The 15,602-nt window shown below is 39.5% G+C and overlaps 1 protein-coding gene across 6 annotated transcripts in view; it reads left to right on the top strand.

Annotated features, from left to right (window-relative positions):
- Nucleotides 1-15,602, top strand: part of ROBO2 (roundabout guidance receptor 2) — a 459,676-nt gene that overhangs the window by 380,536 nt on the left and 63,538 nt on the right. For all 6 annotated transcript variants that reach the window (XM_082046751.1, XM_082046748.1, XM_082046750.1 and 3 more), the window contains exons 16-17: nucleotides 7,683-7,807; nucleotides 10,562-10,733. In XM_082046751.1, the coding sequence (XP_081902877.1) occupies nucleotides 7,683-7,807; nucleotides 10,562-10,733 (297 nt within the window). The remainder of the gene's footprint in view (nucleotides 1-7,682; nucleotides 7,808-10,561; nucleotides 10,734-15,602) is intronic.

Below are 15,602 nucleotides of genomic sequence, written 5' to 3'. Positions count from 1 at the left end.
GATATAGGGTTAGCATTAGAATTAGACATAATATTCAGTTTTGTGCTCTAAGTATTCCATGAGAAAGCACTGGCACAGTCCTATATTCTTCTGGCCGATATGTCCTTCTGACATACAGGTGGCTCTGGGTCTTCCAAAAAGCATGTACTGCAGCCGTTCTTTTATTCAGTGGTGCTGCAATAGAAGACTTTGGTCTGCACTCTGAAAATAAAACTGATAAATGAAACTTTTTACCAGTGAGCATTTGAGATTAAACACATCTTGGGGCAGTCACCATAGTTTCACCAAGGGAAAGTCATGCTTCACCAACCTCATAGCCTTTTATGAGGACATAAAGAGGTGGATAGATGATGGCAGAGCAGTGGATGTGGTCTATCTTTATTTCAGTAAAGCATATGACACCATCATATTCATCAACGACTTGGATGAGGGAACAGAGTGCACTGTCAGCAAGTTTGCTGATGACACCAAACTGGGAGGAGTGGCTGACACACCAGAAGGCTGTGCTGCCATCCAGCGAGACCTGGACAGGCCGGAGAGTTGGGTGGGGAAAAAATTAATGAAATATAACAAGGTCAAGTGTAAAGTTTTGCAGGAACAACCCCAGGTTCCGGTATAAGTTGGGGAATGACCTGTTAGAGAGCAGTGTAGGGGAAAGGGACCTGGGGATCCTGGTGGACAGCAGGATGACCATGAACTAGCACTGTGCCCTTGTGGCCAAGAAGGCCAATGGCATCCTGGGGTGTATTAGAAGGGGGGTGGTTAGTAGGTCCAGAGAGGTTCTCCTTCCCCTCTACTCTGCCCTGGTGAGAACACATCTGGAATATTGTGTCCAGTTCGGGGCCCCTCAGTTCAAGAAGGACAGGGAACTGCTGGAGAGAGTCCAGCGCAGAGCCATCTCCCTTATGAGGAAAGGCTGAGGGAGCTGGGTCTCTTTAGCCTGGAAAAGAGGAGACTGAGGGGTGACCTCATTCATGTTGATAAATATGTAAAGGATGAGTGCCACGAGGATGGAGCCAGGCTTTTCTCGGTGACAACAGATGATAGGACAAGGGGCAATGGGTACAAACTGTAACACAAGAGGTTCCACTTAAATATGAGAAGAAACTTGTCTACAGTGAGGGTGCCAGAGCACTGGAACAGGCTGCCCAGGGAGGTTGTGGAGTCTCCTTCTCTGGAGACATTCAAAACCCACCTGGACACATTCCTGTGTGGCCTCATCTAGATGTTCCTGCTCCAGCAGGGGGATTGGACTAGATGATCTTTTGAGGTCCCTTCCCATCCCAAACATTCTGTGATTCTGTGATCTTTCTGAATGGGTGATAATGTAGATGAACAGTTTGATTGGGAATGAAGACTAGTAAAGGACAGGTATTTAACTAGTCTGAAGGAAATCGAATCACAAGGGCATGCCACTTTCTTGTTTCTCTTAGCAACACTGTTCATTAAACAACCCTACTTAATCCTTCAAAAGATTTCCTTAAGTACCTTGCAATTCTCTGTGAAACATGCAGCATGCAGACATAGTAAACAGTTTATACTACTGAAATGCAGAAGCATTTGTATCTATAGCATGTAGCATGGTGTATAGTTTTGCTAAAATGAACGCGCTCCAGGACTGCCTTTTTATTGAAAAATAAAGAGAGTGGGGTGAGATATATGTAATTTTTTTCTTTTTGTCTTAGACATGTACAAGAAACCTATCTTTCTACCTGTCTAATGAAACCTTTGCCTGGAGAATCTCCCCTGTAAAAGTACAAGGGTGATCATAACAATGAGGGTTCATCTTGTCTCTGTTTCATTGATTTCTTTCAAAGCAAGGGAAAGAAATACTGGTGAAGTTTCAATATGCTCATATGCTTTTGATGGGTTTTGAGTGCACTCTTTCCTTGCTATTGAAGTTGCATCTTAATCATTTACAGTAGTCTCCTGAAGTTTACTTTAGAGCTGATTGCCAAGTACTTTTAAATTCTGGAATGGACTCTCTTATTACTGACTTTTCTCTTTGATTTGTTATGATTATTGCCCAACAAATAAGTAATCCTGAGGATAGCTTCGTTGCCATTCGTACTTCATAGCTGAGCAAATTCATTGTCCTGCAACATGTAGTAGGGTGTGTAGGAAGGCATTGTTCAAGTCTGACTTAGCATTTGGGACTTGATGGTTCCCATTTCTTTGTTCAGACTATAAAGCCTAAGTCAGTCAGTAAATAATATCTTCGCAGCAGTCTGAACAAAACTTAAAAAAAAAAAAGAAAATTGGATAAAGCTTTCTACAGGCGAAATTGCTCTTCTAGCATTAAAACATACGATTTGTCCCCTCACTAGCAGGTTTTCTTTTTCTCCAATTTCAATTGATTTTTGTAGTTTATTTAGTTCATCTAACTATCTATCTCTTGCTAAAGGTAAGTTAAGAATTACTGAAAAAGAGAGAACATTTTGCACCTCCTGACTATTTCTGTAAAATACTTGAGTAATGACATTTTCTGTTATAAACCTCATCTCCCAGCAGAGCCTGTCAGGTCATTTCCTACTTTAAAGGCCACTTTGTTCATGTGGAATAACTTTCCACATAGTGAAGATTTAAAAAACTTCTCTTGCCTAAAGATATGCATAATGCACAGTCTAGGATCCTCTTTGTAGATTAATATAACCTTCAAGGAGTCTGTTTACAAGTCTCCCTCAAAACACATCATCCTATAATATGTAGTATTATCACCAGACAAATGTCAGCCCTTGTAAATAATTCTTCCTCTTGCTTGGGTGATAAAGTTAAGTACTTCCAAGAGAAAATTAAGACATTCAGTAGATGCAGTTGTACAGATATTTCCTTTAATTCCTCACGTTATCTTTGTAATTATATCAGTGTTCATATATTTCAAAAATAACATTAACTAAATGTTTAATGACAGTGGTTTGCTTCTCATCTGGTGAAGAAGGACGGCAGTCTATTTAAAGGTATCCTACTTGCCGTGCCTCCTGTGATTCCATTTCAAAAACGAGCTTTTTTAGACCTAACTTTTAAAAAATGCCAGGTATACTATTTTTAGAAAATAATTTGCAAGAGTGATTCGTGTGTTAGAAGTCTTTTGCGACATCAAAACAAATAGCCCTGGTAAAGGCAAAGTATGACCAGAAGGTAGTGGCAGCTTTCTGCTGGATTAAATTTCATATGCAATGCTACTTCTGAGGCCTACCTCTAAAAATCAATTTTGGTGCAGTTAGACTTTTCCTCTAGATCAGACATTTGTCACAGTTCAGTATCCATCCATCTCCTGCCTCTTTGGCCTTGTGAAGGTAACAAATGGAATCCTGTTTGGCTGTGTCTGGAAAAGATGAGCAGCGATTTGGGTGCTTTCATATCGGTAAGAAGAAGCTGAGCACTGGAATAATTGACCTGTCAAGAAGCAGGCAAGGTGTTCTCCACAAGCCAGCAGCAAGGGAAATGAGAAAACGGTTTTAAAAATGTTATTTTTCAGCGCAGTCTATTTAATAACTGCAGCAGTGTCAGATGAGTGGCTTAATTTATATCATGGTGCCAGTTTACAGAGTGCTATTATCAGAGACAAAGCAGAACTGTTATATACATGCATGTGTGCACACATACAAGAAGGAGCTAAATAAAATATTTTATAATCTTCACTATTTCTTTCACACTTGCTCTGAAGATAGATTTTTTTTTTTCCAGCTACATCCAGTGTTCTAAATCTCTTTTGGAATAACTTTGTGGAGTAGTATTTGCTCTGCATATTGTTTGTCATGACAAAAATATGACAGTTGTTAATGGAAGTGTCCTTAGTTTTCATCAGCTGCTCTCTCTCAATTCTTTCCTGCCTTAGTGCAGCTCTTAAAATGATACTTTCAGCTGCATTCATCAGCTGCAATTTTAATTTTGCTTCAAACTTATCATATATCCTAAAAAAAAAAAAAAACAATGGTAGAATATTAACTAGAATATTCATGCAGTTTAAATGCAAAGATGAATACAGTATGTTTTTCTTTAAATGTTAGAGTACAGTATTCATCTTACGTTTCTTTAACATTTACTCTCCTTTCTTTCTCTCTCTCTCTGTGTTTCCAGGTATGTGTATATAAGAAATTATATTTCTGAATGTCCTTTGTGTTTGAGGATGAAAGTAAATACATTTCAGCAAGTTGTTTCATTGTACTAAAACCAAAAATTATTTATACTGTGTTAAGTTTTTCTATTTTTATTATTCATGTAAAATGTTGTTCTAATCAATATCACACACATAAATTTATTCACCATTTTGTTGTTACTGAATAACCTGAGGACTTTAAAAATGGTATTTTTTAATGTGTGGCAAATTATTTCACTTGCCATAAAATACACAATAGAACTATTAACTTCACCAGTTTTATGTGTTGCGCAGTTGCAAGGAGTAGCCCAAGGCCACCCTGCTGTGCTTCACTTGAGCTGGCTAAGAGTCGAATTGTACACGACACAGCTCAATCTCTCCCCTCCAGTGCACTGTTTCTCTGCGTCATTCAAGGTCACAAGGACTCTACCTGGCAATATTTGCTTTGCAGCTGAAGCAGCATCTGAAAATGTAGCTGTCAAAATATGCAGCCTCACAGGACAGTAACACGTGTCGTTTTCCCTCTAAAATACTTTTTTTCTGACATAATCTTGTATGGTCCCTTGTCCACATTTCTGATATCCCAGTTTTAAGTTGTGTGATTCCTGCAACAGGCTGCTCCAACTCTTCGGAGTTACCAGGGTGAGGATTTAAGCTCGGCCCCTTGAGCCTGTGCCAGGTCAAGTGCTGAGCAGCATTTGAATGGGAACACAGCCAGTCTCTAAGAGGCCACCAGGAAAAATAAGGAAATCTGAATTGACTCAGGAAACTTGAATACCCCTGATATCTGTGGCTGTGTTTAGTTGTATTAAACCTGCCAAACCTTCATGCAAAGAGGCCAGTGGCTCTTTGCTTTTCCAAGAAGTGTGGATGTTCAAGCAATCAAGAATATCTGTTAAAGCTAAGACTAGATTTCTGTTGTCATAGAGCTTAGCAGTGATGGAGTCCTCTCTGCCTAGGAACACTCTAGAGCAGGGGAGTGAAGCCAGGGAGCCATGAGACATGACGTGAGATGCCCAAAACCAGAGGGCTATCTGGATTTGAAATTAGGGCAGGGGGGTGTGATAAATATTCTAGGTTGTGGTACAACGTCTATTATAAGTCTTTAAAATAAGCTTCCATATTAAAGATTAAATGTTTCAAGATCACATTAAAGGTGATGACAAATAGGTGAAAGAAAAATTCCATAAAGAGGTATTAAACACAAAGATATCACCCTGGAACAACAAGTGTCTGAACAACAAGCTTCTGTGAATTGGAAAATTGTCCTGGAGAGGCATCACTAGATGCTCGCTTTATTAGTCCACACTTTCCTAGCCTATTTCTATCAGTTTTGTTGACTGCTGGATAAATGGACTGGGATAAATGGACTAGATAGATACTAGGACCAGTTCAGTGCAGCTGTTATCCATTTTTTTTCCTCGGGGACTTAATACCTTAATATACTACAATGAACTTTGGTAACTTAGATTGCCACTGTGGTGGAGTTTAAACACTTGCTTAGAAGTTAGGGAAGGGAGATGGAGGACTGCAAGAAGTTTTACGTGGTTAAAGGAGGGACACATGCCCCAGCCCTCTGCCGTGGCAGCTGCAGCTGTGACAGGAGAGCAGCGGCACAGAGATGCAGCAGTTGCTCACAGAGGGGGCTTTTCTATAGCAGTGTTGCTGCGCCACTTCCCAAACAACATGTCCTGAGCCATCAAAAGCACCCTGCTGCTGGTGTAGCTGCATGAGGGGCTTTGCCAGCATAGCTCTGATCACTCACAGCTATGATTTTCTTTTTATTTTTCTTTTTTTTTTCACCCACACTTCTAGCCAGTGTATCAGGGCAGGCAAGCAATTGTCTCGTAAATATGGCCTTGGTATGCAGTGACCAGCCAAACAGCTCTGAATGGTTGAACACGACTCTGAAGAGAAAGCAATTTGCCTAGGGAAAAGAGGACATAAGTATATATCTGACCTAACTTAGCACCTCCCCTATTCACTGTCATAGGATGTAAAGCCCTGAACACTTTAACCCTATTCCATCTAGGAGCTGCAAGGTGTTATGTTCAAACCTGTTGAGTTAATGTCTTCCTAGAGAACAAATAAGAAACAAAAAAATCCTTAAATGTCTGCTGCTCGCATTATTATTAGACCATGTGTGGAAAGAAAAATCAAGACACTTTTCAGGCCAGATGAAGCAGCCTCACATTATGGGTTGCAAACTGGCTTAAGGAGAGAAGCCAGAGAGTAGCAGTCAATGATGCGGAGTCTAGTTGGAGGCCAGTGTCTAGTGGAGTGCCTCAGGGGTCAGTACTGGGGCCAATATTATTCAATATATTCATTAACAATTTAGACGAGGGAATAGAGTGTACTATCAGCAAGTTTGCTGATGACACTAAGCTGGGAGGAGTGGCTGACACGCCAGAAGGCTGTGCTGCCATCCAGCGAGACCTGGACAGGCTGGAGAGTTGGGCGGGGAATAACCTGATGAAATTTAACAAGGGAAAGTGTAGAGTCCTGCATCTGGGCAGGAACAACCCCAGGTTCCAGTATAGGTTGGGAAATTCCATATTAGAGAGCAGTGTAGGGGAAAGGGACCTGGGGGTCCTGGTGGACAGCAGGATGACCATGAGCCAGCACTGTGCCCTTGTGGCCAGGAAGGCCAATGGCATCCTGGGGTGTATTAGAAATGGGGTGGTTAGTAGATCGAGAGAGGTCCTCCTTCCCCTCTACTCCGCCCTGGTGAGACCACATCTGGAATATTGTGTCCAGTTCTGCGCCCCCCAGTTCAAGAAGGACAGGGAACTGCTGGAGAGGGTCCAGCGTAGGGCAACAAAGATGATGAAGGGAGTGGAGCACCTCCCTTATGAAGAAAGGCTGAGGGAGCTGGGGCTCTTTAGTTTGGAGAAGAGGAGACTGAGGGGTGACCTTATTAATGTTTTTAAATATATAAAGGGTGAGTGCCACGAGGATGGAGCCAGGCTCTTCTCGGTGGCAAACAATGATAAGACAAGGGGTAATGGGATCAAGCTGGAACACAAGAGGTTCCACTTAAATTTGAGAAAAAACTTCTTCTCAGTGAGGGTGCCAGAGCACTGGAACAGGCTGCCCAGAGAGGTTGTGGAGTCTCCTCTCTGGAAACATTCAAAACCCGCCTGGACATGTTCCTGTGCAACCTCACCTAGGCGTTCCTGCTCCAGCAGGGGGATTGGACTAGATGATCTTTTGAGGTCCCTTCCAATCCCAAACATACTGTCATACTGTGATACTGTGATGACTTAGTTGATATATCTGTAGCTATCCATGCATATTATGGAAAACAAAAGCAAAAAATTCCAATGCAAACTTAAGAAGTGCGAAATGTAAAAAAATGAGGAGTGATTGGTATTGATTCTCCATTGCCACAAATTCCATGTTGTCATTCAGCACTATGGTTCTCTTCAGAAGGGCATTTTTCAAAATTACCAGTGCCTAACAAAGTATTCATACCTAGGCCTGCAGGTCTGTCTGCTTGCTCTTACACTGCGTCAGGAAAAAAATTGTGCTCTAGCAAATGGATTAATGTCTTGCTTCTGTTTGTTCTCTGTCTTCGGTGTAGCTCCAAGTGCCCCTCCTCAGTCTGTTACTGTCCTGACAGTTGGAAACCACAACAGCACAAGCATCAGCATCTCCTGGGATCCTCCCCCTCCAGATCACCAAAATGGAGTCATCCAGGAGTATAAGGTAGAAATGATGTGTAATGGGAGGGTTGTGTGCTTAAGGAAAAAGTCTGCTTGAATTACAGAACAATAGTGTTGTTTATGGATTTAGATTCTGACAGCATTTACAGCCGCCCATATAATTATATGGAGAAGGACGACTGAGTGCAGTACTACTGTTATATTAAAAGCAAGAAAAGCATGAGCTAGATCTGGAAGAGAGCTGTAATTGCCAGCTAGTATACAGTGCTTCTCTTTCTTGCTTTTCCTTGCTGTGGAATGAGAAGAAGGGATTTTTTTTGTAAATGGTTTATGCGCTCTCAAGGCAGATGAAGTCCCTGTCTTATAGTGCTTTCAATTCTGGCAGAAAAGCTGGCAGGGAAGATACCTCTTCATTCCCCTGCAAAAATGCTAATCCTAACACTTCAAGGTCAAAGTCAAGGACTGTGGCCCTGGGAGAATACAAGGCTTCTTCCCAGTACTATCTCTGTCAAGATTCACAACTTAAAGTGTGAACCTGTTTGCTCTGAGGAACAGGTTGAACACTGCTACTATATCCAGAGTTCATTAAATGGGAGCTGCCTGAATGGGTTGTATTTTCTCCTCTTTATTGCTAGGATGGCTCAAACTATCCACTCCTTATGTATAATTTTAATTTTTTTTTGTAGTCTATAATTCCCCACTAAGCTCACTTTTGCACAAGTGTATTTTCACAACATGGAAAAAGTGCAGTATTATTGGCATAGGGGACCATGGAGAAAATGACTGTGCAATGTTCAACACTGTTACAGGCTTGTGACTATGAAACACACTGTTTGTTAAATAACTTTGCTGTGGCTGGCTTGTATATCTAGTGTGAAATTTTTAATTGAGATAGAACAGGGCGGCTTTTTGGACAGTTCCACAAAGGCTGGAAGTAGTGGATGAAGTCTATTCCAAAAAAAATATGTCTTTTTAATTTTCTTTTGCCCTGCTGTATCTTGTGGAAGCACAGCATCAAGAAGAGAGAAGGTGCTTAACTTTTAAATCAGCTAATGGTTCAACCTCTTGCAGCTTATCACTTGGTCAGAGGGATGCAGTAAATGCTCACAGTATTTATGTTTAGCATAGCACTTCTCTTGCTTTACTTTTAGTCGATATTAGGATTTATTAATAACAGTATTTTATTGATCTAATTTTCATATCAATTAATAATTATTTTTGGCTTAATTAATCTTGATACTGACTCCAGTATAAGTCAATATTAACCATCAAAGGCTTATAGGCAAATAAGTAAAGCACACTCCTAAACCACAAAATATGTAGATATGAAAGAAAGTGGGCTGATGGTTAATAAAAGCCATGTTCCAGGTGAGTGCTCAGACCTCGAGGCTGTTTATAAGAACAGCTGGAATCACTACTTATTACATCCCTTCTGTGTTAGACTAGGTGACTGCCCAATTAGTGAGCTGGCTAGAGTGAGTACACTGTGAAGAGTCTAATACTTCCTTGAGTATAAAATGACTGCTGAGGTTTCACAGTACATTTTCTAACAAATTGAATGTAGTTCTGTTGATTCCACTTCAATCATCAGAGTGCCTGTAAATTCATCTATGAATTAAATGCCTTTAATTAGGGGCAGCTTACAGCTGCTGTAGCCTAAGACCAGGACAGACAAGGAGTGAAATGCAGTAGTTTCTCACTTTAATGCATTCTGGCCTGCAAATAAGATCTACTTGAGCTTAGGAGAACAAGGGTTTCTTTTGCCCTCCAAATCTTCCCTAGTGCTTCCCCAGGGAAAAAAAAAGAGAAAAAAAAAAGGTGTGATAAAACATTAGGCAGGGTTAGAAATAAGGGTAAAGAGAGCATTGCTGTTGCTTAGACACATCAGTTGTTTCCTGATAGTGGTTCCACCAATAGTGCTTTCTTCTGCTGTTATAATTGTGTAGTGCACATGTGATACCTTTATGCATTGATTTTCTTGAGTGATAGTACATGCTTTCCTTAATAATACAGAAACAATATATGCAGATAGCATTAACTGAAGAAGAATCCTCAAAAGGTCTTAGTGTTGAAACTTCTTGGGAAAAGTCAATGGAAAATACAAGAGACATATATAACACTCTGAAATCATAGACCTTTCTCATCACAAAATGCCAGTTGAGATGATAGAGTGTTTTTTCTGTTTAATGAGAGAGTAATTGGGTGAGGAACTGATACTGGATTCCTGAACAATGTAAGTAATCACAAAATACCAGTAAAAAGTGAGTTTGTACTTATTTCATTTCAGAAATTTTACGTGTTCCTGTTGTGCAGTGAAAGAAAGTTGAAAAGAATTTTGAAAATTGTTTCTTCTTCAGTACTTTAAGAAGTGTTTCAACCTGTGCTTGTGTTATTTGAGTAGTCAGTGGGAATTAAGAATGAAAAAAGTCTAAAGTTTTTTTTAGGAAAGGTGTGGTGGTAATCATATTACTAAGCAAGATTTCAATTAATGTATAACACCTCTTTTTCATTTGAATGATTCTGGTCTGTGCTTCTAAGAATTGTAACCACAGAATTTGCACTCCATGAAGAGCCAGAGAGGTATCTGCAAGCAGTCTTTGCAGCTGGCTTGGTCCTATACTAATCTGGGATAGTTTGCTGAGCTAAATTATCACAATTACAGCTGCTCCTGGACAGTAACATTAAGAAGTCCAAAATAAGTGATTGTCATACAATACCTTGATATGTCATATCTATGCATGATTGATTGTAAGCATGAAGAATTTCCTATTTTTTAACACATCAACTTTTGTCCCAGATCTGGTGCCTAGGTAATGAGACTCGATTTCATGTCAACAAAACAGTAGATGCAGCCATTCGGTCAGTAGTAATAGGTGGACTGTATCCAGGTATTCAGTACCGTGTGGAAGTTGCCGCAAGCACCAGTGCAGGTGTGGGAGTAAAAAGTGAACCACAACCCATAATAATTGGTAAGTGATTGTCTGTTCTGTTGTTTTGTTTTGCCTGTTTTGACTTTCAGAAACATTTTCATAAATCACTTCTGGAAGCATAAAAATCCATGGAGCAAAATATGAGATTTGTATAGAGCTACTTAGTTAGTTTTTAACATCCCGCTGCCTGCTGATGTTGTGCCTTCTTTTTATGCAGAGTTGTCACGGCCAACAGAGGGAAATATGTTCCCAAAACATAAGAGACAATACAGATTATCCAGCAAAACTGATCTAACAGTTATTTTATTAACTTATTACTTCTGCAGGTTGATCAATTTATGAAACTAACAGCTTGAACTCCTTTTTCCTCCTGTTCAGATGACTGTAATATTGCCTTTCTTGTACTGTTAGTGCCCAAAGCACTATTTATAGTTGGTTTTCTGAACATTTGAAGTCTGTTTCTCAGATATCCCAAGCAGACAAGCCTTCTCCATCAGAGTAAGTGGCCTGTTGTCCAAATGGAGAGCAAAGTTAGTATTATCATCCCTGCCTTTGAAATGATTGTTTCTTAGTAGTGGTTTCCATGCTGAATTCATTTCCTGACCTGAGGGAAACATCGATTCTATTTCTTCCAAAATTCTTCTCAAATATAAAACATAAGACAGGAACAATATGTGGAGGGTAGGAATAGGAGAAATAACCATTTTCAGCAAAACCGAATTGAGCTGTGCAGAGCAGCACCTCTTTTGAATGCATAAACCAGGAATTTTGTTGCTTTTATCTGTTTTTACTTACTACCTAAATGGGCTTTCGTTTGTTTGTGGGTCTTGTGTTGCTATTAGATATTCTCTTTCTAGAAAATGTTATCAACAAAATGTCCCAAACACGAGCTGTTCTGGTTTGTGTAGAACTTTAGAAAAGGCTGTCTCCTAAACATTGCTTAAATGTTTAATGATATTCAGGTTCTCTATGCATCAAACCAGAAGCTGAGGTACATCACCTTTGAATATATTGTCAGTAGAGAAGGAAATATAAGAGCAGAGGTGAAAGTAGCACTGTTTTTAGAAAAAGGCAGCCACAGAAACAAAGAAGGGAAAAAAGTTTTCTAGAACTGAAAGCAAGGAATTGGTTTTTGAAAATGCAAGAAACCTGTCATCTAGTTAGCCTAAATTTTGCATCTCTCTGTAAATAACTGATGTTGTGAGACTAGTCTGTCATTGCATTTGCTTTGAGCAGGACTTTTTTTTCTTATTTCACTAGGAAGTCCATATAGCTAGGCACTAAACACACTGGGCTTGTTCCAGCAAAACGCTTGTGTTGCATTTAAAGCACTTGAGTAGCCTTGGGTCACGTAGTGTGTTGTGAGTTAAACTTGCTCTAAAGTGCTCTGCTGGATGATTCCCAGAATGCTTAGCCCTGCATCTGGGGACAGCCCCTCATCCTGATGTTTTCGTTACAAAAAAATGATTGGTATATTAAAGAGTTAAATGTGGAGAGATCTGTATTGTTCAAGGAAAGAGAAAGGGGACGTTAGGATGCAAATAAAGTACAAAAGAAAGAAAAAAGTTATTTGGTATTTAGAGACTTAATTTTGCGTTGTTAAACTTACAGTGATATTTATTTGTTCCTCAAATGATCCCAGAACGTCTTCTATTAACGAGCCTGTCTGGTGGCATCTTTGCACATTTAAGTGTCCTTTGCATAAAAAGTCAAGGAGAGTCTTTTCTGTTTGGGTTGTTTTTCTGTTCTCGTCTCTTTTTTCTCTTTTGGGACCCCAAAGCTGGAGTCGTTATTACTTGTATCGTCTGTATCTCCATTCTCTTTAGGTCCCGTTTTTCTATTATTTATGAATTGCTGGCAGTTACTTATCAGACTATAAATTTGCTTGATGAAGGTAAAAGTGTTCAAGTGATACTATTTCTGGAAAGTTTGAGTTGGTACCACTCGATGTTTGACTTGAGAATCAAGAACATAAAATAAGAAAAAAAATGAGGTAATTTTTAAAAAAATTACATGGATTAAAAATGAGCTAATTAATAAACCTCAAAACATAATGAATTAGAAAACATTATTGACTGTATTGTAATGGAGTCAAAAATAGTCTGGCGCTTAGCTATGCTGTCTAACAACTTGGGAACAGACTGAACAACTGCAGAAATGCTGAGTTAGGGAGAAAGCAGGTCAGTGAAGCTGAAGAGTTAACCCATGTTGCTTTACATTACAACTTTCATTGTTACCAAATACAGAGTCCAGTGTATAAAAAGAAATAAGATGTTATTCTTAGGATATGTTTTTCTAAGAAGTTTTTTTTTTATGAAAATAACTGATTTTCATGGTGGATAATCAACTACTAACTTTCCAGACCAATTCTAAAAAACAGATTAATGACAATCCAGAAAGTAAAGCCAGAAGAATATGGAGCGGTAGGAAGTATATTAATTATTTAGTTAGAAATTGTGTCACTTTTACAGAAATTCTTTGCCCATACTTCAAGCAGGCTGCTGAACAATTTTATGGAAGACTCAAAGAGAATCAAGAAAAAAATTTTCATGATCACTATCGATACACTAAAAAAAATCACTTGGAAAACTAGAAGTAAAACTGGAGATAACAGCAATGTTGGTTAATGGTATAGCTTTTGTTTCTTTTGATCAGATGGCCTGTTCACTCTTACATTCCATCATTGGCATAATAATATGAGGAACAGCTGCAAACTTTCACAGTAATAGGTACAATCGAATCTGATGTGTCTAATTAATTTTTGGTCAGACAAATTAGTTTTGTTCTTCATTACTCTCCAATGGGAGGAAGACATTATATTTCATTATGTTTTTGTCTTCGGGAACAATGGAGCGTTACAGGTCACACACTTCCCTTGTCTATGTTCTAATTAGTTGAACTGACAGCATTGTTACAGAAACACCTGCAGTATATGCAATAGTACACTGGTACCTTGGATGACATATGTATTACTTCTGCTTAAATATTATATAAAGAAATATAAAATTAATACCATTTGTTTTCCCAAACCCCAAAGATTATATTAATTTTATCAAACGTCAGTGAGTAACATTCATCTGTATCCATTTATTTTTCAGTCACCAAATTCACAAAGCATATGTTATTTTGACATTTAAATGAATTATTACTTTTGCAGTTGTAATTGCTAGGCACTGAAGGGTGAGAGCAAACAGCCAGACTGCCAACTTTAGAAGGTAATTTGGAGACAGATCGCATCTTTCACTGGAAAAGAGGGAGATCATAAAGTCCACTGCCAGCTCCCGCTAGACTCGCTGTAGTTTGCTTTCTCATCCTCTGTTCTCAAAAGACTGATTTCTGACCTTAGAGAAGAAAATGGGATCTTCAGCCTTTTTGGAGGCTTTAGCCAAAAGCACTTGCTCTTTTCTTGAGTCCAGGAGCATTCACTCCTGAAGCTGGTGTCTCTGAAGCACTTCCCTGCCTGCTCTTCTCCATGGCAGCGTGGCTGCCTCTGAAGCAGTGCCAACATTGTTTCCTCATCGTCCCACTGCTTGTACCTCTCCTCCAAAGGGCATAGAAATTAACTGAAAGTTAATGGCAATTAGAGCAACGTCAACTCCCATGCTGATTTCTACTAGAAAAACAGTTGTGTGCTTGGAAGAGCGTGCCATAGAGTGCCTCTTTCTATTAGTTTTACTCTCAGAACTTTGTCTTTCAGCACTAGGGTGCACCTATGGATTGATTCAATGGGCAGGAAAAAAAGGGAAAATCCAATAAAGGAGACACAGCTGCCTCCCTTCTTTTCCGTGTCACAGGTGCTCACTGAGTTTTGTTCTTGCTTACTGCATCAGAACTGGAAACCATCAGGCCTTTGGCAGCAGTAAGACACAATAGGAAAGCCTGGGAAAGGACAGCTGCAGCTACCAGGCTCTGATGCTAGTAAAGCTTACCAACATGGCCAGTGTAGACTGGTATGTGATGCCAGTACTGGTGTACTGCCTTTTTATACTTTAGCATGCGTAGTCTGCCAGCATCCTTCTGTGGGACCTATTTTGTTTGTGAGAAGTCTGTTTTGTTTCTTGCACAGAACCACTGAAGACAAGCCAAGCTGTAGCACAGTTTCAACAGTCTGCTTACAAAAGCAGACGGTCATCATTACTAAATATTGACATGGTGCTGAAAGAGAGGAAGCTTAATGCAATCACTGAGATCGCTAACAGCATGATAGCAGTGTGATTGAATCACTTTTCTTCCTGAGCACCTCAGTCCGGGGCTGCAGGCTGGGGCAGGGAATGGACGCTTTTTCTCATTCACAGCTTGACTGGTGTAAACTGTGGGTCTCCTGAAAAGAAGTGGCCATGGAAATAAAACTGGAAGTGTCAGGCTTCTCACATCTGCTTTAGCCAACAAACTTGTTTGTTCATTTTAGGATGAAGCCAGTGTGCTGACACAGGGGCTGTTCTGTTGAAGGAAGTGAGCAGTAGATTTACCCGTTGCTGAATTATAGATGAAAAATGTGGACGTTTTCACAAGAAGGCATAATGCTACAATACTTTTAATAATTTAGTCTGAATGACCATTTCAGCATTTTATTGCCATCTTCTACTACCTGTACGTATGTGCAATAGGCTCTCATAATTGACAATCATAGCATTTGCATCTTTTTTGTCTCACTAGAGTAGCTACTCTTGCAGCTCAAAATCCTTCTTCAGCATGCATACAGGGATCTGATAATACTGCATAAACATTTCAAGGATTGAGCTATATAAATGCTTTTACCAGAAATTATGGATAATTCTCTCACTGATTTCAAAACTGCAGATGTGGGCAGTTTATATTAAATGTGCATATAATCAATATTCATATTTTTTGCAGAAAAATTTGTTCCACAGTTCCTAATTTTAAAACTAACAATTTTTGACAAGGGAA

This window comes from Streptopelia decaocto (genome assembly GCF_964273445.1).
Source record: "Streptopelia decaocto genome assembly, chromosome: 1".
Taxonomy (NCBI): Eukaryota; Metazoa; Chordata; class Aves; order Columbiformes; family Columbidae; genus Streptopelia; species Streptopelia decaocto.
The sequence above is the reverse complement of the archived record's forward strand: the minus strand, read 5'-3'. Positions and strand labels throughout refer to the sequence as shown.